This window comes from Athene noctua, chromosome 1, assembly GCF_965140245.1.
Source record: "Athene noctua chromosome 1, bAthNoc1.hap1.1, whole genome shotgun sequence".
Taxonomy (NCBI): domain Eukaryota; kingdom Metazoa; phylum Chordata; class Aves; order Strigiformes; family Strigidae; genus Athene; species Athene noctua.
This window is the reverse complement of record NC_134037.1, coordinates 233076497-233103398: the sequence shown is the minus strand read 5'-3', so window position 1 is coordinate 233103398 and position 26902 is coordinate 233076497. Positions and strand designations below refer to the sequence as shown.

Genomic DNA, 26902 nt, shown 5'->3' with positions numbered 1-26902 from the left:
TTAAGTACCAGAACTAGCAGACATTAAACCCAGAATATAGGAAGATTCAAAGCAAACACAGGAAAGCAGTTCTTCACACAATTTGTAAATAAATATGGAACTTCTTGCTCAGGATATTATGGATGCTAAAAGTGCCTATGGGTTCAAAAGCGGGAGTGTCGATCTGCATGAAGATAGGGAGGCACTACAGAGAGACCTGGATAGGTTGGATTGGTGGGCCAATGTTAACGGGATGAGCTTCAACAAGGCAAAGTGCCACTTGGGCCGTAACAACCCCCTGCGTGGCTACAGGCTTGGGGAGGTGTGGCTGGAGAGCTGTCTGGAAGGAAAGGATCTGGGGGTTCTAATTGACAAGCAGCTGAACATGAGCCGGCAGTGTGCCCGGGTGGCCAAGAAAGTCAATGGCATCCTGGCTTGTGTTAGAAACAGTGTGACCAGCAGAAGTAGGGAGGTGACAGTCCCCCTGTACTCTGCACTGGTGAGGCCACACCTGGAGTATTGTGTCCAGTTTTGGGCACTTCAATACAAGAGCAGTATCGAGGTGCTGGAGCAAGTGCAGAGGAGGGCAACGAAGCTGGTGAAGGGCCTGGAGAACAAATCCTATGAGGAGCGACTGAAGGAGCTGGGACTGTTCAGTTTGAGGAAGAGAAGGCTTGACTGTATAGCTTGAGGAAGAGGAGACCTCATCACTCTCTACAACTACCTGAAATGACATTGTAGAGAGGTTGGTGCGGGTCTCTTCTCACAGGTAATTAGTGACAGAACAAGAGGGAATGGCTTTAAACTGCAACAAGGGAGGTTCAGACTGGACATCAGGAAAAAAAATTTCACAGAAAGAGTGGTTAGACAGTGGACTAGGCTGCCCAGGATGGTGGTGGAGTCCATGGATGTGTTTAAGTATTGTTTAGATGAGATGTTGGGGGATGTGCTGTTGGGGAGAACTTTACTGTAGGGTAGAGGGCTGATGGTTGAACTCAATGATCCCAACGGACTTTTCCAACCTGAATGATTCTGTGAAAAGGATAAATTCCCAAAGAGTAGTTCTATTGATGGCTGTTAAACACCAGGGACTGATGGGTTGTCCTAAGGAGACTCAGAGACTGTGCTGAGGAAGTATCTGCAGGTGCCTGCCCTGTTCTAATAGTCCTCTCTAAGCCACCCATTATTGGTAACTCTTTGTGACATTTGGTGAGACAGTTTGCTCTGACCCAGCAGAAATGGTTTTAAATTAAGGCATAAAACATGTTATATGCATCAAATATAACTTCATGTGTATCACAGGACAAGCATAATGTGCTGGATTTAGCAGGAAAACTGAAGAGACTGCACTCCCCCCTTCTGTTGAGCAGTGCAAGGCATGAGGTGTGCCCTCCATGGCATATCAAAAATGAGCAGCCACAGAGTCTCTTCTTTGTAACTACAGCATAGCTACATGCAGGTCTGTAGGAAACAGATGAAGATTTGGAGGTGCTACATGCTCACTCCAGCTCAAAAGAACTGACAATCCAGAAAGAGAAAACATATCAGACATTGTTGTGATTTCTTCTCACTCACTTGAAATGACAGTCCTGAGAAATGTTAATTACTGGGCCAGTAATCAAATGTCATAACTACTGTAGATGAGAAAAAAAAAAAAAAAGAATTTTAATGTCATTCCAAATGTGTGATAGATTTAATTAGCTCCTGCTCAAAGGTACCTTTAACAGAAGGATGAGATCCAATTCAAGGACACAAAGGCATATATTGTTGCAATCCTATTGTTGGAAGTAAGTCTAAGAGATAGAAGAAAAATTGAAAGGAAGACTTTCTGAGTCGAGTATGTATTATTTCAAAAGCAAGGCTTTTGATTTCAGAGTCTTGGAAAGAAGCAGCATCTCATATGACACATATAGACAAAGGAAAATAAGATGAACCTGTTTTTTGCCTGAAACTCAAAAGTGGCCATGCCACAGAATTTCTGGCAGGACATGCAGAGGAACACTATCAGTTCACTCTCGAAATCTGGATTGGTCAGCTTCTTCGCACATCTATCTCCTTGCTTAAAAACACGACATAAAATTGACCATCTAAAATGCAATGCCTTTCATGACCCTTGGATAGAGGTATATTACACAATTAACAAACCCTAGACTATGCCCTAAACATGTGAATAAACACAGAGGTACCACTTTGGAGTAACATGCAAAGTAAATATTTGAACCAAAACCAGGCAGAAGAATAAAAAAGTGAAATCTTTGTTCCTGCTGGCCAATGAAACTGCAGAGGAATTAAATTACTCATTCAAGATGGACATCCATGACAAAGCTGGGTTTTTACACCTAAGATAGTAAAGAACTAAAAGAACTAAAATGAAGTAAAAAAAAAAAAAAAGTTTTGCAGTTACTACATTTAGTTAGGATAAGGCAACATAGTCATGACCTGATGAGGACAGTCTCAAGCACAGAACCCTATGCATCTGTATAGACATTCTGATAAGCCCATTTCCTAAAGCTAGAGAAAATGAAGAATGAAAATGTAGACAGAAACATGTTACAGAAAATTGGGGAGGTTTTTGGAAGAGTTTTTTTAATATCCAAGAAGCCACAACTACATAAGTAAAAGAGGATTTCTTCAAAAAGAAGGAAAGTCACAATGGGAAGGAAAAAAGATAATCAACAAACAGAAAAGAGGTCAACAGACAGCCATCATAATATATTAATTTTCTGTACTTCACAGAGATTAGGGACATCAGACAGGATTTTGCTCATATACTAGGGGTTCTCATGAGAAATACAACCATTTGTAGGTGGAAATAGGGAAGCTGCTGCTGCACTTCAACCTCCACCCAGAAATCAACATAGGGCATCCTCGAGGCTATTTCAGTGAGGAACAAAAACTAATGATGGAGTCAAGTATTTCTTTCTTGTAATCTTGTTTATTTTTAAAAAATGTCTATAGCTTAATTTTCCTTGGAGATAGGCTACTAGCTGCTTGTTTTGAGTCATTTACTTTGACAGAGTTGTTTCCAAAAAGCTCCTATCTACTGCAGCCAGAAGCTATGTCTGAACAAGATGATTATCTTTGTCAGCTGCCTTTCATATAGCTAAAACCCCTAAACTTGACTTTTCTTTCCTTTATTAATATTGCAATGAACAGGAAGTACTTCTTACCAAACCTACATTTTATTTTTTTTTTTTAACTTAAGAAACATTTTGAACAAAACCAAAGCAAAATATTTTTTTAAAGTAAGGAGGATGCCTATATACTTACATTGAAAAATACTGATTTATCTTAATAGGAGGCAATATAGAAGTGTGTGCTAATTGCCTGGTCCAAGAGAGCGCAGAGCAGATGATCCTTTTTAGCCACAATTACCTTCACAAGGGACTTTCAATTCACGTTCACAACTGAAACCAAAGCCAGGTTCAATTTATTTTATTCAGATAGTAACTGAGTCTAGGGCACTTGCTTGTATTTGTAGTGATTAATGAAGAGAAGAGATGCAACTGTCAAGCCAGTGTGAGAAGCCAGGTTATGTGAAGAGCACTTGAGTGACAAAACAACGCTTAATCATTCTGAAGACAGTGCTGCAGAAATGGGTGGCCTCCACTTTGCATTTTGTTTCAGGAAAAAAACCCCACTGTTACAGCAGTATCTTCTTCACTTACACAAGTAGAGGCAGACCAGTGAGAAAAGCAAAAAAAAAAAAAACCCAAAACATTTAAAAGGCAAAGCAAGTATTATATGTATAGCATGTCATGAATTCAAAACATAATTTAATTTTTGCCTTTTGGATTTCGCCAAATAAATGTCTTGTGTATCAGTCACTTTTTATGTAGACACACAAATACACCAAAAGGCCTATATAAACATCAAAGCTGACCACGTAACAAAGTGTTTCCCTTGCTTCCAAAACCAGCATAGGTCTTTCTGAACTTAGTAAGAGCTTGTGTTCTTGCTTCCTAGCAAGTTTTGGACATCTCTACCAAGTATTAGTTCTGCTTTGCACTCAACAGTTTTTCTAAATACCAAACTTGAACTCCATGTTTAAATAATGGCATACTTGACATTTGGGCAAATATGCTTATAAATCCTCTTCATCTTCTCTGGATGATACACAGGACACTTGTGCTTCACTCATTAGTTTCTGAAATTGATCTGCCCATTATCTGTGTAACTCCAAATTACTTCATGCATAATTAGGCACGTCCTGATTTTCATTACTCATGTTTATCTCTGTAATATTTACACAGCACCAATCATACAGCTGCCCATGTACAGATTGGAACACGTCACTGATTACATACATTTGATTTGGTTGTATTCCTCTACAAGAGAGGATATTATTTTCAAGGGCCTTGTTCCAGCCTCATCACCCAGATGTTCAGGGACCAAGAAGTCCCTGAGGTATACAAATGAATTTACTGACCCTTTCAAGAGAAATAAAACCACAAGTTATGCCATTTTATTTCCTACCTTGTGTATCTATAGCTAAAACATAACAGCTTGGGTTCACTAAAGCTGGGAACATTTTACCTATGATCCCTTACACACTGTTTTAAAATATTTAAATATATATATATTAAAAGAAATGCATATTTTATCTGTTTGAAGTTCGAAATTTTTGTTGGAGTTTATGATTTGTTTGCTTTTCTCTCACAGTTCAGATGAATGACTTTGCTTGAAAAGCATGTGCTTGGCCTAAACAGGGCAGTCTTCACAAATCTTGCTTTCCTTCATACAGCTGAAGTCACAGTATATACATAGAAGATAAAAACACAATCCTATTTATTTCCCCAAAACTTAATCCTATTCTCCATTTTGCCAGTTTCTAGACTTTCACAAGTGATATGCTTAGGTAATTAAGCCATGTGAAACTTCTCTTTCAATTGTACTATGTGGATTTATAAACACGAAGTAGAGTGTAATAGAAAACAATTTCTTAGGTTATAAGAGCCTATAAAGTGATTAAAGCAAATAATTCCCATATTCCAATCTATGTTCTGACAAATTTGATTACACAAGCACAGGCTAGGCAACAGCTAATATACTCCATTGAGTACACAAAGCCACAGCTCATTTTCCACAAGCAGCGGTTCTTAGGCATGCTCGGGAACAGAAATCAGCATATGCACACTACAGCGAACATATATAATTTACTAGTCTAGCATTTCACTTATATACAGTTTAATGAAATTTTAAAAAATAGAAAGCTAAATGCTATATAATAAAGTTCCTCTGCAGAGTACAAACTAATATCCAAGTGACATTCAAAGTTACTTTTTTTACAAAACAGTAGAAGGATGTATTAAGTGATTAATCTTTCTGTGCCACATCAAGCAACTCTAAGAGATCAGGATAGAGAAGGGGGAAAAGCATCTGTGTATGACTAATAATACGGCTCAAATCTAGAAGAACTATTTGCTAGTTTTGCCCGTGCCAAGGTACCACAAACTGGTACCGTTTCTGGGAAGCATTTTCCCAGTGGATACTACATTGGATATTTATCTACTAATAAAATAAGAGCTAATAAGAGTTAAAAAAAAGAAATAGCAATAAACCCAGTTTTAATAATCTACTCAGATCAGGTGATTTAGGTGTCATTTTACAGAACCTACACTATTACTCCTACTCCATTATGTGGCAGCATAACCTATGCTGTACGTGTTTCTCTCCAAGTTACCCTGAGTAGCTCTCCTGGTCGATATCGCAGTAATAAAGTGTATTTCACATTACTTTACATTTATGGTAGTAAGACAGGGAAAAAGGGTTTAGGTGCACACTGTTAGAAATTAAAACACTTTAGTTCTGCTACAATCTAATAGGAAATATTTGTATGATTCAGTTTCACAGCATGTGTGAATATAAATCCTCCAGGGATTTTTAATTAGCTGTATTTTATCATAAAGTGCATTCCCATAGACAGATGATGCTCCCCCATCATGCTGATAATAACAAAGACCAACTGACACTTAAGAGCACATCTGAAATGTGTTTTTCTGAAGACATTAGGTACAATAATCACTAGTGTTGAATAAAAGTACTGACGGTCTTCCCAGTTGGTTTACCATACCGACTTGAAGGGCAGTGTATTTTATACAGTATAAACAAATTAACCTCATGAAGTTACACATTTTGACAATCTACAAAATGTATCTGTTGCTTCAAATACCAAAAAGACTGTATATGAAAATTCTCAGTTTGCTGTACCCATAGCTGCGCTTTAGGAGATCCTACAAAAACACCCACTCGCTTTGAAAATAATTATTTTAATCAATTAACCCCTTCTCAACTGAAAGGTACTTTCTATAATATAGCCATTTCTTAGTGCTTTAAGTGTTTTGATCATAGTTTCAGATTTTTAGGATGTAGTATTTATTTCCTGAATTTTACTCCAGAGAAAGAATACCTACTTTTCAAGGCCTTTGTTGAAAAGTCCTTTTTCAACATGTGCCACCAACTTCAAAGTACTTAAATGATCTTGATTTTTCTAAGTGGCTCCCAAAGGTGAGAACAGGAGCCAATGTCTGAGTTGAAATCAGAATTCAAAATAAAGCAATTAAGTATAATGTGAAAACTATGGAAGGTTTTTTTTTTTAATTTTGAAAAGTATTATATAAATACATACTTAACACATATTACTCTCAGATATTATCATGTAACATCTCCAGGTACATCCATATATCAGTGTTGATTTCCATGTAGTTTGCTATTTTTATCACATGTTTTTATACTCCCGCCTACACTCACATACACTGAAATTTCTCTTTTGAGATGACTTCTCAATTCAAAATATATTTCAGAAAACTGGGATTTTCTTTCCCTTTTTTACGTAAAGAAATCTGGCCATGGATATTTTTGTGCTCCCATTTCTCCGGTCTGTTTTCCAGTTAGAAAAAACGGAATGAACTACGATACAGATAACGTTCAGCCTTGCAACAGCAGGGTTTTGGGCATAGAAACATTAACCCTAGAAACAGCTATAGTTAACACTGTTGGAGAGCTAGGATCCTTTCTTTTCCTTCCTTCAAGTATGACACAGGAACTTCTAAAAATTAACTTAGCAGCTGGAATGGGTGTCTCATTGCTTCTAGCCCCAACTAAAGGGGTTTTTTTAATCAAAACAATTTCACAAGTGATTTTTTTCACCTCCCTCTGCTTTTAAACCTGAAGCAGTTGCATTGTCGTGGTCATGATGGTCTAAGGATTAACAAGAGCCTGGGTTGGTGAGAAGTTAAGCACTTGTGTTAGCCTATTTTTTTACATTTAGATTCTTCATCTTAAAGCTGTTGTCACATTCCTAACTTATTCTAACCTAAGTTAACACAGTTCAACCAATTTTGCAGAAGATCAGAAGCCCGTGTGTCTCCACCGTCTGCAGACTGGAATCACGAAGCCAGAGCCTTATGTTATTCAAAGAACCGAACCCTGTAAAATCCGAAACTTCCCTATGCTTGTTAAAAGGAGTGCTGCGCAAAGCTTCAGAATTGAATACAGTCCAAGAGCAGAAGGAACAGAGGAAAGCTCTTTGGTGAGCTGTTTCTTTTCCTAATACATTACTATTTCTTCTTTATCTCCCTCCTTGGCAAGGTCTCAGTCAGCGCTCAAGCACATACACACAATCTGAGGGAACAGCAGGACAGTAATTCAAATTTGTATTACAAGTCACAGGGTACAGCTCTTCCTGATTCTGTGACTAACATTAAAAAGGGGATTAGCCAGATATTCCTGAAAAATAGTTAAGTATATAAAGACATAAGGAGATAATTCATTGGCATTAATTTTGGTGAGGACCCAGTCTATTCATATGTCTCTCAGTTAGTGTTTCAGTGTGCCCAGAACCTGCAAGATAGTGCTGTACTTGTTCATTTCTGGCAGGTCTTTTTGGACTTGCAGCAGAATTAATTCTGTGAAACGTCTGCCAGGACGGACTAATACATTAACAAAGTTGAAAGTTTGCTATCTCTGGCATTAGTTATTTGTAAAATTAGATGTAAACTGTCAATAGAATACATTATATGAGTTGAGCATGGAATTTAATTGCTTTATCTATTAAAACTGCTGCTGAAGATGACCCCTGGATTAACTCATTTGGAATTTTATCTGAGTCAGAAAGGGCCACCCTAAACTTCTATCAGTAGACCTTCAACAGTGCTTGGAAACAGCAGGAGCATCTGGCACACTTCAAGTTTGAGTAAGATAAGTACACTGGATGAGAGAAGGGAAGGAAAAGCAAGGGGATGAAAAAGACAAACACAGAGTGAGCAACTGCAAAAAAATAAATAAATCAGTCTGTCCTCCAAAACATCCCAACTTCAGTCTGCCACCACAGGTTTCACTATTGCCCTCCTCCACCTTGTAGGTGTAAATTCTGGTGTGTGCACACAGTGGTTTCTAAATTGTTCAGAGACAGCCCAACTAGAAATGGCTTTAGACACCTATGTTAAAACACCTTAGTAAAAACATTGGATCCTAAAGAGAAAAAAAAAAAAAAATTTGATAGGGTGGGTGACATGAATTAATATACAATGATATGATATACATGGATATCAATACAATATTAATTCAGTTGTGCAGAATCATTTTTAGTGATTTAGCAGAACATTGTTAATGTTCAGGTATGCCAGAAACTTAGGTGAAGATGAGCACACTTCTTTTTTTTAACTGACATTTCCATTTAGTGGCTTTGCTATATTAATTACACTTTATTGCAAACTTTAATTTCAAACACCAGCACAGTGTCTCTCTCTCTCTCAGTTTCACTTTACGCTATACCTTGCTTCCAGACTCATGGCTTGCAAGCACCCGAAACAGGAGGAGTTGACAACTCTCAGGTGCCTCACTACCCATTTTAACTTTGTATCTGGATGTTTCAGGCTTTTGTGAAGCATTGGGAAAACACAGAGCAGTCACCTGAAACAGTCACCTCCAAGGCAAAACAGACCTTCACAACTTTCATGCAACACCTCTGCCTTCACTGCATAGGCAGGAGTCAGTTCCTTGCCTTAGGCATGAAACTGACTGTATAGTTTTATATCCATGTATTACTTTCATAGAACCACAGAATGGTTTAGGTTGGAGGAGATCTTTAAAGATCATCTAGTCCAATCCCCCTGCCATGGGCAGGGACACCTTCCGCTAGATCAGGTTGCTCAAAGCCCCGTCCAACCTGGCCTTGAACACTGCCAGGGAAGGGACACAACCTCTCTGGACAACCTGTTCCAGTATCTCATCACCCTCACGGTGAAGAATTTCTTCCTTATATCTAATCTAAATTTCCCTTCTTTCAATGTAAAACTGTTGTCCCTTGTCCTGTCAGTACAGGTCCTACCGAAAAGTCTTTCTTGTAAGCTCCCCTTATATACTGAAAGGCTGCAATAAGGTCTCCAGGCTGTACAACTCCAACTCTCTAAGTCCTTTTTCATAGGAGAGTTGTTCCAGCTCCCTGATCATTTTTGTGGCCCTTCTCTGGACCCACTTCAACAGGTCCATGTCTTTTCTGTACTGGGGGTCCCAGAGCTGAACACAGCACTCCGGGTGGGGTCTCACCAGATCAGAGTAGAGGGGAAGAATCACCTCCCTTGACCTGCTGACAACAGTGCTTTTTATGCAGCACAGGATACCACTGTCTTTCTGGGCTGTGAGTGCACATGTGCACATTACCAGCTTAGGTCCAGTCTTTCATCTACTGATATCCTCAAGTCCTTCCCTACAGGGCTGCTCTTGACCAATTCATCACTCAGTCTCTACTGATATTGGGGACTGCCCTGACCCAGGTGCAGGACCTTGTATATTATATGTATGTGTGTGCTACAGAAGACAACCATATTATACAAGAGCAAACTCAAACAAAATTGTACATTGAAGTAACACTGATCCTAAACCTTACTGATTACAGGTAGCTGTCAGAAAATTGCTCAGTTCCAGCTTTCTGCCATGGGAAGCAGGGAAAGAAGGAACTGAGCGGCAGTGATTCTGCAGCACTCTTACGCTTTCCTTGTATCCTCACAATATACAAGGTATAAGGTTAGCTTGTAAAAACCTTCTCAATCCAGTCTCAGGTCTGGGTAAAGCACATCAGCCCTACAACAGCTTCACATGGACACTGTAATAGGTCCCACTGATGGCACTGGCTTAGTGTATAATGACAAATTTTCAGCAAGGCATCACAGAAACTGATATGACAATGATTAAATCCCAGACAAAACCACTAACTGCAAACAAAGGAGGCAAGAGCTTAGCAGAAACATCATTACCAGAAACCTCAGAAATTGTATGACTACTGTCTACAAGGTTCACTTATTAAACATATTTCATTACAAAGCACAAAGTAAGTTGCAAATTTCAAACTCAATGTAGACTCAAAAAGAAAGAATACTTTCATGATTTGCACATCACTAGCACTGACATTTAAGTCACATTCTGTTGATAAAATACCATTTCAAAGAGAAACCATCTCGTTCTCTCACAGCCATGTTGGTCTTGTGATGGTAACAGAATTAAAGTAGCAGCATATATTTATCTTAAGGCCATAAGCTGATGGGTCTGTATTTAAATGCAGGTATGGAGAACACAAAGAAGTTGAACACCATTGTTTTTATAGTACTGTTAAATCTGAGCATATACATGAAGGTATGTAAGAAATATAGTTAGGCAGTGGTCCTTTATATTCATTTCTGCTTCTTTCAAGATGTGGAAAGTAACATTCTGTAGCAGAGCTTTGGTGAAAAATACTACTGAAAATGATTTTAACTTTATTTTAAATGTAAATAAAATCCCTAGGATTTTAAAGTTCCTTCACTGTATTTACAACTTAAGTATAATTTATTGGCCTCCAATACTTGGCAGTCTCATTTTCTCTATCAAGAGAACTCAAGGGGAAAAAAAGTGAGTTTATGTATTCTAGATGACTGAAATTCAAAGGATCTTGCATTATATTGCTCTCAAAAAAAAACCCAAAACCCAAACAACAACTTACCACTCTTTTTCATTTTATGGTGTTCATTTGATTTCAACTCCAAGCCATTTTAAAAATGTCCCAGACTCGAGCATTGGCAGGTGGCTGCACAACATTTCAGGATTGTGTCTGGAGAGTAACTGATGGTTGCAGTGCCTCAGTATCTTGTATATATATCTGAGGTATTTAGAGAATGAAAGATTCTCCCATAAAATGTAATGTTGTGATTAATTTCTAAAGCTGGGATCCTTTCCACCCACAGAGCCTTTGAGGAGTACAAGAGATACCTCTATTTGCTTCCCCCATGGTGTAGCTGGCCCAGTGGCACTCTAGGAGTTAAGCTCCCACTGTAATTTTGCCATCTTCAGGAATTAAATCATCCACTGATCACAGGGAACCCCAGTTTGAGAAACACTGGAGCCCTACAGACAGACACTCCCCCCAAAAGAACCAGAAACAGAGGATGGATGGTTTGTCATCTATGAACTTGTTTGAACTTAGCGACATCCCAAGTAACTGCTATCTGGATGGACATGTGTACTCTGCCAACCTTGAGGCCATTTGTTTTAGTGCCTTCCTGCAGTTCCATGAATTTCAGAAATATTTTAATAAGCCAGGAAATGAATACATTACCAACAGAGTTTGCCACCTGGAGATTCTAATCTTTGAGTTTGCACAGGATAACTTTTAGTACTCAGTGATATCATACAATTTTTGGAGCTCCTTGGCAGCAGGGTAACTGTTGGACGATACTAGTCTACCGATCTTTCACAAACTGCAAGTATCATCAGTAGTATGTGAACAAAGTTGCTTAAAATAGAAGATGTGCTGTGGTGCTGACATTCTACATATTGTGTAAATTTGAGCTTGTCAGCCTGGTAGTTGCCAAAGCAGTTTTGCAGATCCCAGAACACCAGCAGTACTCAGCATGACTATAGTATCTGGCATGGTGGCTAGGAAGAGATCCATGAGCTTCACTGAGCTCTGCTCTGCAGCAGAGAAGACGAATATTTACATCTGAACTCTGACAGTGATGTAGAAAAGGCCTTTTTTATACCAGCTAGCTATCCCACCTTCCCTGACGGGGTCAAGCATGATGGTAAACAAAAAGAACACAAGGTTAGTATATCTAGTAACACAGGATAAGTCATGATAGTTAAAACTGCACTCTCTTTCAGAGATTTTCACCCATTATAGTGTGACTTTCATACTACAGATGGAAAAGAAGATGAAAAGAAGGAATTGGTGATACTCTGGGAAGAGGAAGGATGTCCCTAAGTACTAAATGACTACCTCACTGAAATCTGGAAAGCACCTTAGCAGCAGAGACATATTTGTAATTATTGTAGCCCTGGTAACAGTAAGGTAAAAAGACCTCCAGTACTGTATAACACCAAAGGCTTTAGTTTCAAGAGAAGGAATCTGTGCCACTGACATTTAGGTTTACTGGAAATACAAGTAGCCGGAACTTCTGGTACTGAGCACTGGTACTGAATGAGGCTTTTTTTGGCCTGAAGAAGCTGGCTATGACTGAAGCCTGAACATATTCCATGGTGACTATTTTTAGTCTCACCCCCTTCAACAGATAAAAAGGAAATGGATGCTTTTTGGCTAATTACCACAAAGGCAAATTAGATATGTTCTTAAATGCAATGCTTCTGATAGCAGGGGAAAAGGAGCAGTTTTAACAAGCAGAAGAGGAATACTGTTTCATGAACTCTGTGTTAAAGAAACAGACAACGAGAACTCTCCAATTACAACTATTGATTTACTTCCCCAGGGTATAAGGAAAAAATCCATGCCATATTTGCCATAAACTCTTTTAAAATACGCATCCCTAAGCATCTCTCTTCTTTCTGAAAATGACCTTCATCCTAGGTTCCTCTCAACAACATGCCTTTCTGAAAGGCACAGAATACATACAGTATGCCCAGTGTCAAGAAACACAAGAGCATTCCAGCAGCATCTTATCACAAAATGTCAATTCCAGAGAAATGCAGGGATGTCTGGACACAGTCTTGGGCAACTGGCTCTAGGTGTCCCTGTCTGAGCAGAGGGGTTGGACCAGATGACCTCCAGAGGTCCCTTCCAACTTCAATTATTCTGTGATTCTGTGCCTGTCACATGGAAACTATCATATTTAAAAGATAGAAAGAAGGCAAATTTCATGCCACGCTGTAAGAAAGACATTCTAAGGTAAACAAAAGGAGAATGGTAAGTCAGCCAGCAACGAAACCTACTTTTTTTTCCATCCTCTGCCTCCAGGCATTTGCAAAAGGAAGGAAATTGAGATCCATTTATCAGATCAATGATCTCTCCCAAAATTTAAGAGTATCAGTTTCCATAACTAATGATTCATATTCTAGAAAGTAAATAGCAGAAAAATAACAATGTTTCATGCTTCTCTGTTTTTCTTCTCTGGTTTTTTTCCTACCCACCCCTAGATTAGCCCATATATACCTGGCTACTAGAGGCTGAAGACAACAGTGGAGTAAAAAGGATATGGTAACCTTCTGCAGGTTTAAAAGAAACATGATAAAATATATGCTGCATTACAAACAGTACATTATAGAATTATTATAATGGCTGGAAGCAGCGACCAAAATTAGGACCTTTTCTTATCACTGAACAAAAAAGCATGGTAATATAAAAGACATACTAAAATCCAGCTACAGAACAGCACTTGTAAGAACAGTAAAAGATGACAGACAAAATGGAAAGGACAAGAGACAGAGAAAAAAGCTTAAGACCACAAAGAAATACGTAGGAAACCAACAAAAGCAACTCTCCTGACCTCTGAAATGGGGAACAGTCACTCTTCTGTGCTGTTGAACTCATCTCACTTTAACCTTATTTCTCTTACTTGCTCCTCTCTATTACTCTATTCAAAAAATATGAAAAATGGACCAAAAATGGACAAACTTAAGTACTAGTGTGCCTGCTACTTTGCAGTCCAATTGTTCACAAGTAGAATGAATTTGCTTGATTTGTTAAAACTGGTGGGTGTCCAGGAACATAAGGGAATTACATCTCTCAACAATACAGCTTAACCCTTATGAATATGGTTATTAGATAATTTTCCACAAATTGTACATTATTCTCCAGGAAAAATTGGGATTGCAAATATTTTAGCATATGAAAAAAAAATCTGTTTTTTGAACTTAATAATGAGTTACTCAAAACATCCTAGAGAATGTCTTTTTGTATTATGCTGAATCTTACTTCAAGACAAAGAAATCGATCCTCGATAACATAAAAAATCAAGGTTGCATTGACTGACAGGCAGATGCAATCTCAGCTTTGAGTAAAAATGGCCTCCCACTTCAAACAAACTGAACAGCTTTTGTGGAAAATGCACAAATGTATTCATACATATTTATTTTGAAAGTGAGTTCATAGCCAACTAAGCATATCTGCAAGAATATATAAGAAGTGGCATGCTGGTCAAATTATTCATTTTCTTTTGCTAGTAGGGGGTATTTGGGAGAAAAAAACCCTGGCATAATGCTAATTTTCAGCAATATACTGAACTGTCAGTCAGTCAATACTCTCACAGTATTTTAGAAAAGATGAGCACCTCATCTATACCAATTAAATTTCACTTGCTTGGCCTAGACCACCAAGTGTCTGGACTTCTAGTGGCCTCTGTAATATGGCTGTAAAGAAATATGACTTTTCAAAAGTGGCAATTCATTAATTATTCTAGAATGTTTTGCCACCCATTTCTCTTAAAAGCCTGTCACGCATGTTCCTTCCAGTAGCTAGGTACTTTTTTTTCCAGTTCTAGGTACTTTTATCACACTCTCTGTAGAAGATTCTTAAAAGAAAAAGCAAGAAGATATACAGAATTCTTCCAGCCTTGTTACAAGCTGCCATGTTGACAACTATCATTTTCACTAACGATACTTCAAGATGTATTTTAACGCTACTTAAGAGAATTACAGGGATTACCATCCTCACTGCTGTGTTAAATGTCAACTCTTCTAGGCTTTCTGTAATCCTGGGACTCTTTTTTTTTTTTATTTGGTGTACAGTTTGGGAGAGATCACTAATTCAGATTATGTATAGTTGAATCATACTCTCTCAAAATCCATTTTGAAAAGTGACCAGCATTTCACCAGCACAGTTGAGGATGAACCAAGGGCTCTGATTTTATCCCAGTTTTTGCCTGCCATCCACTACTGTTGCAGACGTGCTATCAAACACTGCATTCAACAACTGTTCGACCTGCACTCTGCATGTGCCTTCAAAATCTCCTCTGAGAACTGCAATCCTGGTGCCCAGCCACCCCAATTGCAGAGGATCTGAGCAGTTCTGGAGACCTCGTTGTAGCTACTCAACTTGACAATGTCAGTTTGAATTAAGAGTTTTGCAGAAGTCGCTCCCTGAGGTTATTTTTTTTTCCTTAACTTTTCCTCAAAATGAAATGTAGTTTGAGTGTATATGATAGCTATGTGTTCAAATTGTTTTTGAAAATAAAATTCTTTCTGGGATGAAATGGAGAAACATAAGTACACAGAAATGGGAAAGAGGGACTGAGGAAGAATTAGGAAAGAAGAAGGTTTGCTAGGGTCAGAGTCATGAACAGACAGATGTGAGGACCAGTGCAAGGACGGAAACAGGTAATCTGGCAGAGAGACTGAGATGGGGTGTGTGGCAGTCCACCATTTTCCCTCTTTTGTGCATAGCAAAAGATCCTTGGGAGTATTAAAAATCTTATCTCCTCTCAAGTCATCTGGAGCCTGAGAGGATCCTGAATGCCTGGGGGACTCCTCTCTCCCTGTGCCCTGTCCTTCCCAGTGCAGACAAGCCTCTTGGAGGACCTCTCTTTTGGGGAGTCATTAATCCCAAGGCAGTTAAACACTGGGATCATGGAATGAAGGAAATGAAAAAAAAAAAAAAAATCTTAAGCCTTCAAAAGACAAAATTAAGGGACAGATAATACCTCCTTGTGGTGGAAAGCTGACTACAGTAAAATGAAGAAAATAGTCTAGTTTGGTGGGACTGGATGGAGTGGATGCAGAGCGCCCACCTAGGGCAGCCTGGCTGAAGGGAAAGGCAGCCCACCTAAGGTGACATGGAGAGTGGGGGCACAAGACTAGTGCAAATACAGCGTGTGCTGTACAGCAAACCATGCACGTAACCCCATCGGTGTTACACACCCTCTGCTACAACAGTTCACATGCCACCATCTTCCTTCATCCAAAAGGTTTGATGGGACAAGAGGATAAGTATCAACCAGGAAGTGTAGGGACAATATTCTGTAACCACCACCTAGTAAAACCGTCTGCAATTGGGAACAGTCCGCCTATTTTTTTCACCACATGGTCTAAATATTTTTAAGTGGGATCATGAGATCCACTCCCACAAGACAGAAATTAGGACAGGTGCTTGGAAACCACATATTATTTTCCAACTAGCTGCAATAGCATCACCAGCAGTAACTGCAAATGTGTAACTAATCATTAAGGTGTTACAAAGAACAAATACATTGTTAATAAAAAATTTCTAGGAAATTCAGTAGCATGAAGCTTTACTAGTACAGGATAGCAGATGTTTCATGGTATGTGTTCCCCTTCTAGAACGTGAAGTTCAGGAAAACAGAAAAAAAATAAACCTGCCAGCAACAAAACTTCAAAAATGGAAAATATCCAGTGAAGGTCACACAATCTTTGTTCTACCTTTCTGACTAGTTATCCCTAGACACACATTTGTGCCTTTGTATTCAGTGTTCTGAACATCAGCCATCTACACAACTTCCTGTAATCAAATCAAAAGCTGCTCCTTGGGAAAATACCCTCCTGTCTGCTACATTTGATAACGCTTTCGCCCATGCGTGTCACCAAATTCTGTGCTTTCATTATGCATCCTTAAACCCACACGTCACACGTATCTCCCACCTAACTGCTGGCAGCCCCATCACAAGACCATCACTTTGTCCTCTCACTAAAACTCTGCAGAGCCGCATGGAAATCAAATGCCACGCTACGCCACGCACCCATCAGCTGATTTCCTTGACCTAGACATAGCACGGAAGGCAAATGCCACACCACACTACATACCCATCAGCTGATTTTCTTGACCCAGATACAGATGGTAAAATAGAGATGATCCATATCTGCATTTAATACCAGGGAGGTATATAAACCCTTTTGGTTGCTGCCAGCTCTCAGAAAACAAATGATTAGAGTTATTAGAGTGTGCAGCTTAACTTAATTTTCTAGACGTTTAAAGTTTGAAGCAACTGCATTTATCTTTTAATTTTATTTCCTTCCCAACTCAACTTACTATTGCAGCACTTAAAGCCTACACAACAGACTTGCTGTTTTATCAATATTATCAATTCCACCTTTGGAGAGTCTCTCTCATGTAAAGCACAATAGTAAATAGAAAAGTGAATAAAAATGGTTTAATATAACACAGTTCTGTAACTTATGTGGTTTATCTTGAATTCTGTCACTTTTTTTAAGCATAAATGCAGCATGTTGAGGGTGGGAGAGAGTAAAGGGAGTGAAAAGTTAGATCCTACTACTCAGATAGCAGAAACAGTATTTGGACATAAACCAATTTCTTCTGAGGCTGTGACTGCAAGATCTGCTAAATCTCATGCTGATTCCCACCAGATATTTTTTTAAAAAACTTCTCAGTAAAAGGTAAAAAAAAAATCTTTAACAACATGGAAAGTTAGAAACGAGGCATACACAGCCTGACAATTTTTCCACAGGAAAGAAAAAACAACAGTACCATCAGTTTTCAGCTGCCAGTGCTTCCAAACACAAAACCTACCTTTGTGTTTGCTTCTTTGTTGCTCCTATAGAAGTTGAACATGACAAAATCAAAGACCAGGAGGGGCTACACGCATGCATGTGTGACAGAAAGTAGAATTCAAAGTTTGGGTAGTATGTCATTAAAGCTATCAGTTATGTTTTGGTCTCCTGCTGTGGCCTTACCAGAAGCAGCTTATTTGATCAACTCATAGAAAACTATGTACAAAAATGCAAAAAACACTTGGATCGGGCAACCTGTGATTACAACAATTATGAAGGAAATACATCGCACAGACTATATTTGTATATATTTAAAATTGACACATTGAAATGAGTCCTTTTCTAGTAACATCACATTTGCTTCATACTCCATTTCACACTGATGATAAAAATCATGACAGCAATCAGAGAACTCAGTCTGGAATAAAGTAGTTCACTCTACATGAGCAAACTTATGGTACTGATTTGCCAACAGCTAGAACATAAAGTCTCAGAATTGAATGAACACAGTAAGGAAATACTGGAGCAGTTTAGATGACAGCAGAAGTTAATAAAACATAAGATATTCTAAATGTAGTATACGATAACACAGGAAACATATCACAAATTGGGGGGAAAAAAACATTACTTTGCCTTTTCTGCATTTCTTTTGATGATTCTAGAACTAGCCATGGATTATTCTCTTCCTGAAATTTCCTGCTTTGCATTTCTCTATTTACAACAAACTCACAATATAAAAGGGCGATTTAATTAAAACCCACATCCTTAAAATATATAAATATGTATTTAATATCATGCACAATTCAATTCTAAATCTGATTTATTACTAGAGAACATCAAGTTAATTATCCATTTGATATAAGAATCACATGGTAAGTTCTAGATGTGTTGGAATAAATTTTCAGAAGTCTGTTAAATGTATGTCTTGTGGTTTCCATGCCATTTCTGATATTTTCAGCCATTATCTTTCTAGCAAGTGTGCCAGTTTAGGTCTAGCACTTCTCCCTGAACTTTTTCCTATTTTGGGGATTTTAAATATCTTTTCAGAGGTGCTCTTTGTCTAGCATGGCACAGTATTAAGTGGCATTAAATCTGAACAATCCACACAGAAACCCATACTTAAGCACACTGACCAGACAATGTACACCTTTTAAGTCCTCAGGAAATTCAGCTTCAATCACATTTGAATATAGCCACACATTCATAGGTTCAGGTATGAAGAGGCACAACGTGTGCTCTAGTAAGAGCTCTGCACATGGTGGAACACAAAAGTCTACTTCATCCAACCAGACAATACCAGAGGGATGTACAAGCCCCATGTCAACCTTCATTCCCTCCCTAAAGTAAATACACCCCAAAGACAAGAACAGTTCCAATTCTGTATAAATCCCATGTAAGGTCATGATAATAACGAAGTCATCCATCCAGAGTAAGGCAATAATAAAAACATCAGAGTCAAATATCACATATCCATTTGTTATACAGCACTCCTACCTTTTCAGTTTCATATAATTTTCACTAGCTGCAGGTCTGCATTCAGCACGTTGCACCACTATTCCTTCCAAAGAAAGTTTATCTAGAATGGACAAAAAAAAAAAAAAAAAAAAAAAAAAGCAAAACTGGACATTAAAATAAGATTCACCAACATGGTCAACATTTGAATTATTTTTCACTAATTAAGTATTTAGTAAATATAATGCAATTATAAATTCTCAAATCTCAAATTAAGTTCTAAAATCTCTGAATTTAAGTTCAGATTAACTAGATTAATTTATTTAACTAGATTAAATAACTGAAGAAACAAGCAGGAAAAGCATGCTTGCACAGCTGGTATCCCCTAGACGACCTTATTTTGCAATCAGATGTTTTACATATTAAGAGTGAATCACTGCGACCAAATTTTAAATAAGATATAGTAACTGTGTGTGCTCCTCTTTTTTCTAGATTGTTGCACTCAGATTATCTATGAACTGTTTTCTAGAAATGTGCATAGAATACAGTCAGTGACCATGGAAAAAGTAATCTACAAAGAGAATCCAAACATCAAAGTATCCAAAATTAGCGGAAAGTAAAATGAGAGCTAATTTTATTCTATCCTCAGAAGAGAGTAACCTATTTTCATCTTATTACAGCACCAAAAAAAATTGTTCACTAAAGGAATATAATGCAACAAAGTAGTAATACTACATTTGCTAAAACTTGGTGAAAAGAAATAAAAACTTGCAGTTAGTAATCTAGACCACATATTAAGGGTCAGTTAATACTGCTCTCTGTACATTCACCTCTGTAACACTGACACTTTGTAATCCAACGTGAACACCTTTTTGCCTAAAGCAATGACAACTAACAGAGCAGTACAATAGTACCAGCCTACTCTGTAAAGGTAGAAAAGCCTAAAAATTAAAAGCAACTTGATGTAGAAAGAAAGAGAGAAGTGATGATGGGCAAACACCTGCTTCTCTACTATGATATCTTAGTGTACAGTGTGTGTGTGTGGACTGTCTGTGTGGCAATTTATCCATCATTTTTAGTCATAGGCAGCACAATATGTTTAAAACAAACACCTCTGGAACAGTCTTGCATAACAAGAAAGGATGAGCTTTAATGGCTTGATTAGCTCTCACTATTTAAAATGTCCTTCCAACAGAGAGTTTTGTCCTGCTATTGGTGTACACTGTCACCGCCACCTTCAGCTGGCAATGTCACAGAAGATAAGAGAAATGCTTAGACATACTGATGCTAAGTAACACAAGGCATTCTGAGTTGTCTGTAATTTTTCCATTGTCTTATAGACTGAAATATTACATCCAGAAATCTGAGTCTCTTCTCCCTAAATAACGCAGACAGTGATATTTTTAAAATTATTTAATCTAAAATTTCTTGGTTTGATTTAAACTAAATCCTTGAAAGGAATAAGAATGTCATACTCTTCCAGGTAGCTTTGAATGAAATAAAGAAAACTTGCATTAAACCGCTTCTGGCTTTACAGATTTCTAAGGTTTATGATCAGGAGAGACAACCTGGCAAATTTGCCTGACTTCCTGTATATCAGACAGACAAATTTTACCCTCTTTCTTCTGTATAGTACCTAGTAACTTACTTGAGGCTAAAGTGGTACTAATATTGCTGCTTAATTTCTAACACAAATTTGCCTTCAGCTTCTAGCAATTGGTTCTTCTTATGACTTTCTATACTATGCTAAAGAGTCTTTTAGTACCTGGTGTTTTCACCCTTTGAAAGTTCTTACACATCATAATCAAGTCCCTTCTCAATCATCTTTGCAATAAGTGAAGTAATTCAAGCTCCTGCATTATCACACCACAAGGCATTTATGGCACATATAGATCAGTTTTGGGTCTCTTATCTGCACCTTGTTCAAACTTGCAACTATGTTTTAAGAATACAGAGACCAGAAAATGGGAATATTGTACTGGTCTTACCAAAACCATATACAGAGGTAAAATAACAGATACAAGAGCTGGAATTTCTCTCACCTCACTTTAGCCATCTCAAGGTTATTCAGCAGAATCTCTGAATTCAGCTGAGAGAGGGAGGAAGGGAGACATTCAGAAGAAAATTGGTCCCATCTCTTTTGGGATTCAATGATCTGCCCTGTGCGGGTGGGGTTTTTTTGTTGTTTGTTTGGTTTTTGCTTGTTTGTTGGTTTTTTTTAGGGGAGGCAGGGCACATCTGTGTCCCATGACTGTGCTTCTTGTTTAATGGCTAAACTGGGTTAAGATCAATTTGTCTCTAAAAGTCAAGCTTTGGGGGTTGATGGAGCTGACTGGCTATTGTATCACTGATATATTTTGAGTCTTTCCTAAGCCTCACATTTTACCGATGTGCTCTGCATTCCCTGCTCCTAGGTATATAATTACCTTTGGCTTGGTTAAAATGCATTGTCTTTAAACAGATTCTGTGAATTAAGTGATCCTGGTCACATCATGACAGTCCTGTCGTAGTTACTCACCGTCTGACCAGCATTTATGTCAATCATGTCATGTTTTATAAGCAGTAATTCTCACTTACTATTGTCCCTCTTGCTAATCCAGAGGAAGACCTTCAAACCACAACCTGAGTGGCTTCCTACTGATAATTACTTTCTGATAACTGTCAGCCAGTTTTTAATATTGTTTTATGCTTGCTATTCCTTTTTTTTTTTTTTTTTGACATAAATCAGAATGTCACAAGATTCTAAATTATGTGCAATACAAAATGCTAAGCAGGCTGCAAACACGCTGTTACTTTAAGCTCACAATTTATAAAATAAACAAGATTAGGTTTGTTTGACCAGAAAACCTTTACATAAAGTGTGTATTTGCTAGCATTCATTATAATTCTGATCTTTTCTACCTCTTGAATTCCGTAACAACTTTTCCCCTAGTTTCTATGGTACAGGTTCAAGGCTAACTTGCCCATACTCGTCTGAGCCACCCAGACCAGCTGTCTGAATGCCAACATGCCTCTATCAATCTCTGCACCTTGCACAATTTTCAAATTATTCTCACGTTTTCAGAATCAGGACTAGTGAACCAGATGGCCCCACCCCCACCCCCAACTATTTAGGAAATGAACCTGCCAATTAAACATGCTTATCCTCAGTAATATCTCATCTTTGATGTCTTGGCTAATACCCTTTTTTAATTACCACTGATCCAGATTTGGCTTTTAATATTCCGGTTGCTTCACAGTACCAGGCTGTCCGCAACGTCCAAGAACACCGCCTTGCAGCTAAACTACTCTGCTGTCAAAGCTCATCCATTGTCCAAAAGCCAAGGTTTATGTCCCATTTCCCTGGACCCTCTTGGGGATTTTAATACATCCAGAGAGTCTAGCAGAATAAATCTGCAAAGATGCATGCAAACATCCAGATGCAAGACTGTAGCGGGGTAACACAGGTTTCACAGCCTAATTAGTCAAACTCAAGTTCAGAGACTTGGGTCTGTCTTCCCTTTTTGCAGGACCAGATCTGCAATGAAAAGACATCCGAAGTGTTACATGTCTGCCTTGATATTTCCATAGCCACATCAGCCTAGAAGCCAAAGTATGAATAAGGCATGAAAGTGGCAATTCCCTGTTAAAAATACCTCCTCAACATAAAGTACAAGATAAATGACTAGGTCTGGAAGACTCGCTAAAACCAGTGATTAGAAAAGAAAACAGACATTTTCCCAAACATCTTACACTCTCAGTTGTCCTATGTGGGGTGGCAGGTACAAGTACACTGTGAGTGCAGCTCCAGACAGGCTGATCTACATAACCCATAGCTTCACCACTAGCTGCCAAATGCATGTTCACCCTGACCTTCCTGCCTGAATGCCCTGGTGCCAATTCATAAAGGAATTTCAACTGTTGACTCTTTCAGTGAGATGATAGGGAGATACCAATTGGCATCTCTGGGGAGACACCAATTCCAGCTTCAAATCCTGCTAACAACCACCATCAAATGAACAGAATATGGTTAAAACTCTTAAGGCAATCTTAATACTGGCACTGGCTGAATTTGCTGGAATTGTGCAGAAGATGGACTGATAAGGGCTGGGTTTTTTGTGGGGTTTTTTTGAGAGGATGGACTGACTGGCTTGGAGATTTTAATGTGTTAGTATTTCTAGTCTGACTGCATCCAGCTCCAACTTCTAGCCACTGGGTCTTGTTAGACCACTGACTGCTAAGTTGAAGAGCCTGCTAAACCTGATAGCGAAGCATTTCTGTCCATCCAAGCACTCACGTACTCTCCACCTTTACCAAGCCTAATAAAAATAAATTGTTTCCTTGAATCTTCCATTAGTCCTATTTTTCAGCTTCTTAATCATTCTTATTGGCCTGAGAAAGTTCTGTTCATGAATGTCTCTCCTGAGACATCATGTCTCAAAGCCAGACTTGACAGCATGTGGGACAGGATCTGAAGTTTACTAGCTCCTGCTCTTTGTGAGTGGTGCCAGGGAAGGAGGAGATGAAGACCTGCCTCAGGATCCCTGGCCGCAGGAAAAAGTGGAAGAAAGTGCAGTAAGGACAGGCTATGGGCACTGCCTGCAAGCTGGAAGCCCCAGTAGTTCTCACTGCTCACTTACACTGCTGTACAGCTTCCCAGGCTATTGTATGTGATGGCTGGACAAGGAGCAGAGGTCCTCTACTACACTAGACCTCAGCTCTGCTCTTCCAGACCAGAGGCATTTTGTGGCACCTTTCTTCCATTCAAAGGACAGCCTTGAAGCTGGTGCCCTTCTCCAGACCATCCATCCCTGGTAGCTACGTAGCTAGAGAATAAGATTGCCCAGTCTTCACTTGGCACTCCCTTATTTAGGCATCCAAAGATACATACAACATTTGATTTACTGACCACCATGCAGAACAACGACCTCATGTTCAGATGTCAATAATGCCTTATACATAGGACAAAACCTCTGCCCTAATCCTCCTGCAAACATTATGTACTGCAAGCCTCGTCTACAGTGTATTCCTGGGCATATAAACTTCATAAATGGTCATATCAAAACATTATCCTAGCCAACCATCCAGATGCTTCAGCATCAGCAATTTATCTCCTTATTGATTATATTCTCAGTCTTTATCATCTCCCAGCTTCATCAGTAACTATCTCCTCCTTATCACTAAAATAAATAGGACTGAGAACCAAATCACAGCAACATTTCAGTGATAATTTGCTGCTTAACACTTGTCAGTTTGAAGCCTGTAGATAGTTTTTGTATAGTTGAAGGAAAGGGAAACAAATACAGTATATATTCTAATTCAAAATGACAAATGAGACATACTCAAAGATTTAACAGAAAAAAGCATCACCTCCTTTGTTGAACAAATTGTAATCAAAAAAAGGGGGAAGAAATTTTGGAACAATCCATTTTCCCTCCACCCATACTGACTAGTATTATATCACTCTCCCTTAACTTTTAACTGATTGACTTCCAAGTCAGATGTTTTATTGTTTTTCATACAGTCCCTTTTCATTTTTTAATACCTGGGTCATCCAATTCACCCTTCAAATACTGGCACAGCATTTGCTTTTTCAGTCTTGTAGAACTGCAGCGCTCAAAAATTATTAAAAATATCAACAGCAACTGTTGATAGAGTATTTAAGATGGCTCTTTCAAAACTCCTGAATGCAAATTGTTCAGACTTGCCGATTTGAAAATCTTCAATTTTAATTAGAGTGTAGAGATTGTCTTCAATAGCTGTTAATCAACATCCTGGAGTTATTATTGGAATGAGAATGTCTATGCTATCAACACTGTGAGATAGTAGCTATTGAATGGTTTAATTGTCCAACAACCTGGCCAATTTTCAGTGTTATGACATTAAATGACTATCAAATTGCCTCGATAACCCAAACAGATTTCATTAGCATGACTTCCTAATACATTTCAAAAATCCTCTACCTCTTACAGCTCAGATAACTCATCTTATCCTTTGCACTGTAATAAATAAAAGTAGCTGTTTTCTGTAACTCAAGTCATTTTCAATGACAGCAGACTCTCAGGGAAGCTGCTGCCTTTTGGACATGTGAGCTGAACCACTGGTAAAGCACCACTTTCCTGTGGTGTGCTCCAGTCCTGAATCCTCAGTTCCATGGCATGCCCAAGCTTCCAGACCAGGAGGTTGAGGAAGATGGAAGTTGAGGAGGATTGAGGTCATTTTCCAAAAAGAAACATGTAGAACAGAATGAGGGGCAGATGCCTAGCACCCTCCTCCTCAGATCTGTTTTCCTGTGTAGCTGATAGACACCAGCACTGCATTTTCATTGTCTCCAGGACAGCTTGCCTGACCAAGAAGGAACTGAAAAGCTCTGTGGATTGCCCTCCTGGTGCAGCCTAAAGGGTGAGAAATGGAGTACTACTGCTACAGCCACTCTCTTAAGTGTGTGCAAGAGTTCTTAATATGTTTTCTGACTTAATCTGGAACCAAAACAATATCCTTTCAGTTGCTGGATTTCAGCAATATTCCTTACTTGAATGGCCAACCCCAGCATACAGGAGACACTAACAATGTGTGAAGCAGCACTCACTTCACGATTGCTAGCTACCAAGATTGGTAAGCAGGATACTTCAGCTGGATAGGACAGAGACAGACCGTTAACTCACAGCATGGAAGAGCACATAGCAGTAAGTTGCTCTCTCAATCCAGGTGGGAAGCAAGAAGACCTGAGATGCACTGGGCACATTTCAGCTATCACACGCCTGGTGCACAACACAAAGACTCTCAGAACACAAGAATGATCAAAGTCTCTAACTTGATTGCAAGAAATACTTGCATACCTTTACCAAAATGAACTTCTGGATGATCTTCCAGTATGTGGACAAAAGGAAAGAATAAAGGAAATCCAGTTCCTCTAGGCATAGCTACACCTTCAGAAAACAGTGAGCTATATGAAACCACCCCACTAATACTAGATGTGCTGCAATACTATATGTATCACCAAGTGCACAGCAAGAATGAGGGCTCTTTGGAAAAGTTGTCTTGTAGTATGGCACAGAAAGTGGAAAATTTTCAGAAAGATATGCCAGGCATTAGTTTTGTGTTACAGATGACTGTCAGCTGCAGTACAGTAAAGTTACATGGGTTTTTGGTGATGAAAATTTTACAGCAGCTCTACATTTTTCAAGTCTCAAAGGTTTAAATGTAAATATTCATGATCTCCACAGATATTTTCCACATCAAATCAATTTCGAATATTTTATCATACAAACCACTAAAATGATTTTGCATGATCTTTCAAAGACTACTTACTCGTTCACAAAAATGGAAAATTTCAACTACAAGTGTTAGAACACTGAGAAGATATGAACATGAAAAACTAAGTGAGCAGATACTGTTCTGTAATTGCCATCTTTTAAAATGTAGACAGCTTAGCTGGCCATGAAAAATTTTGTATCTTTTACAAATCCCATATCTCCCTGGAAATCCCCACTTACTTGTGCCAGGACATTCCTAGTTCAGCTTCAAAGTATTTCAAGATCACTGTGTAACATAGAAACACCACAGATATCATTCTCTTAAGAGTTTAACAGCCACTAAGATGGTTCAACACTGTAGCTATGCACGATCTAAGCACATTAACTGAATTTTCCATCACTTAACAAGAAAATAAATTTGAATGGCTGTCTCCTGTAACGGCAAAAAAGAAAAATTATACTTGAAACTAACTGGCTCTTTCATTTTCTCAATTATTCACTTAATAATTGTG

The 26902-nt window shown here is 38.5% G+C and overlaps 1 protein-coding gene across 2 annotated transcripts in view; it reads right to left on the bottom strand.

The window, feature by feature from the left end:
- Window positions 1–26902, bottom strand: part of GTF2F2 (general transcription factor IIF subunit 2) — a 92815-nt gene that overhangs the window by 32236 nt on the left and 33677 nt on the right. For both annotated transcript variants that reach the window (XM_074931439.1, XM_074931447.1), the window contains one exon: window positions 19198–19279. In XM_074931439.1, coding sequence (XP_074787540.1) covers window positions 19198–19279 — 82 coding nt within the window. The remainder of the gene's footprint in view (window positions 1–19197; window positions 19280–26902) is intronic.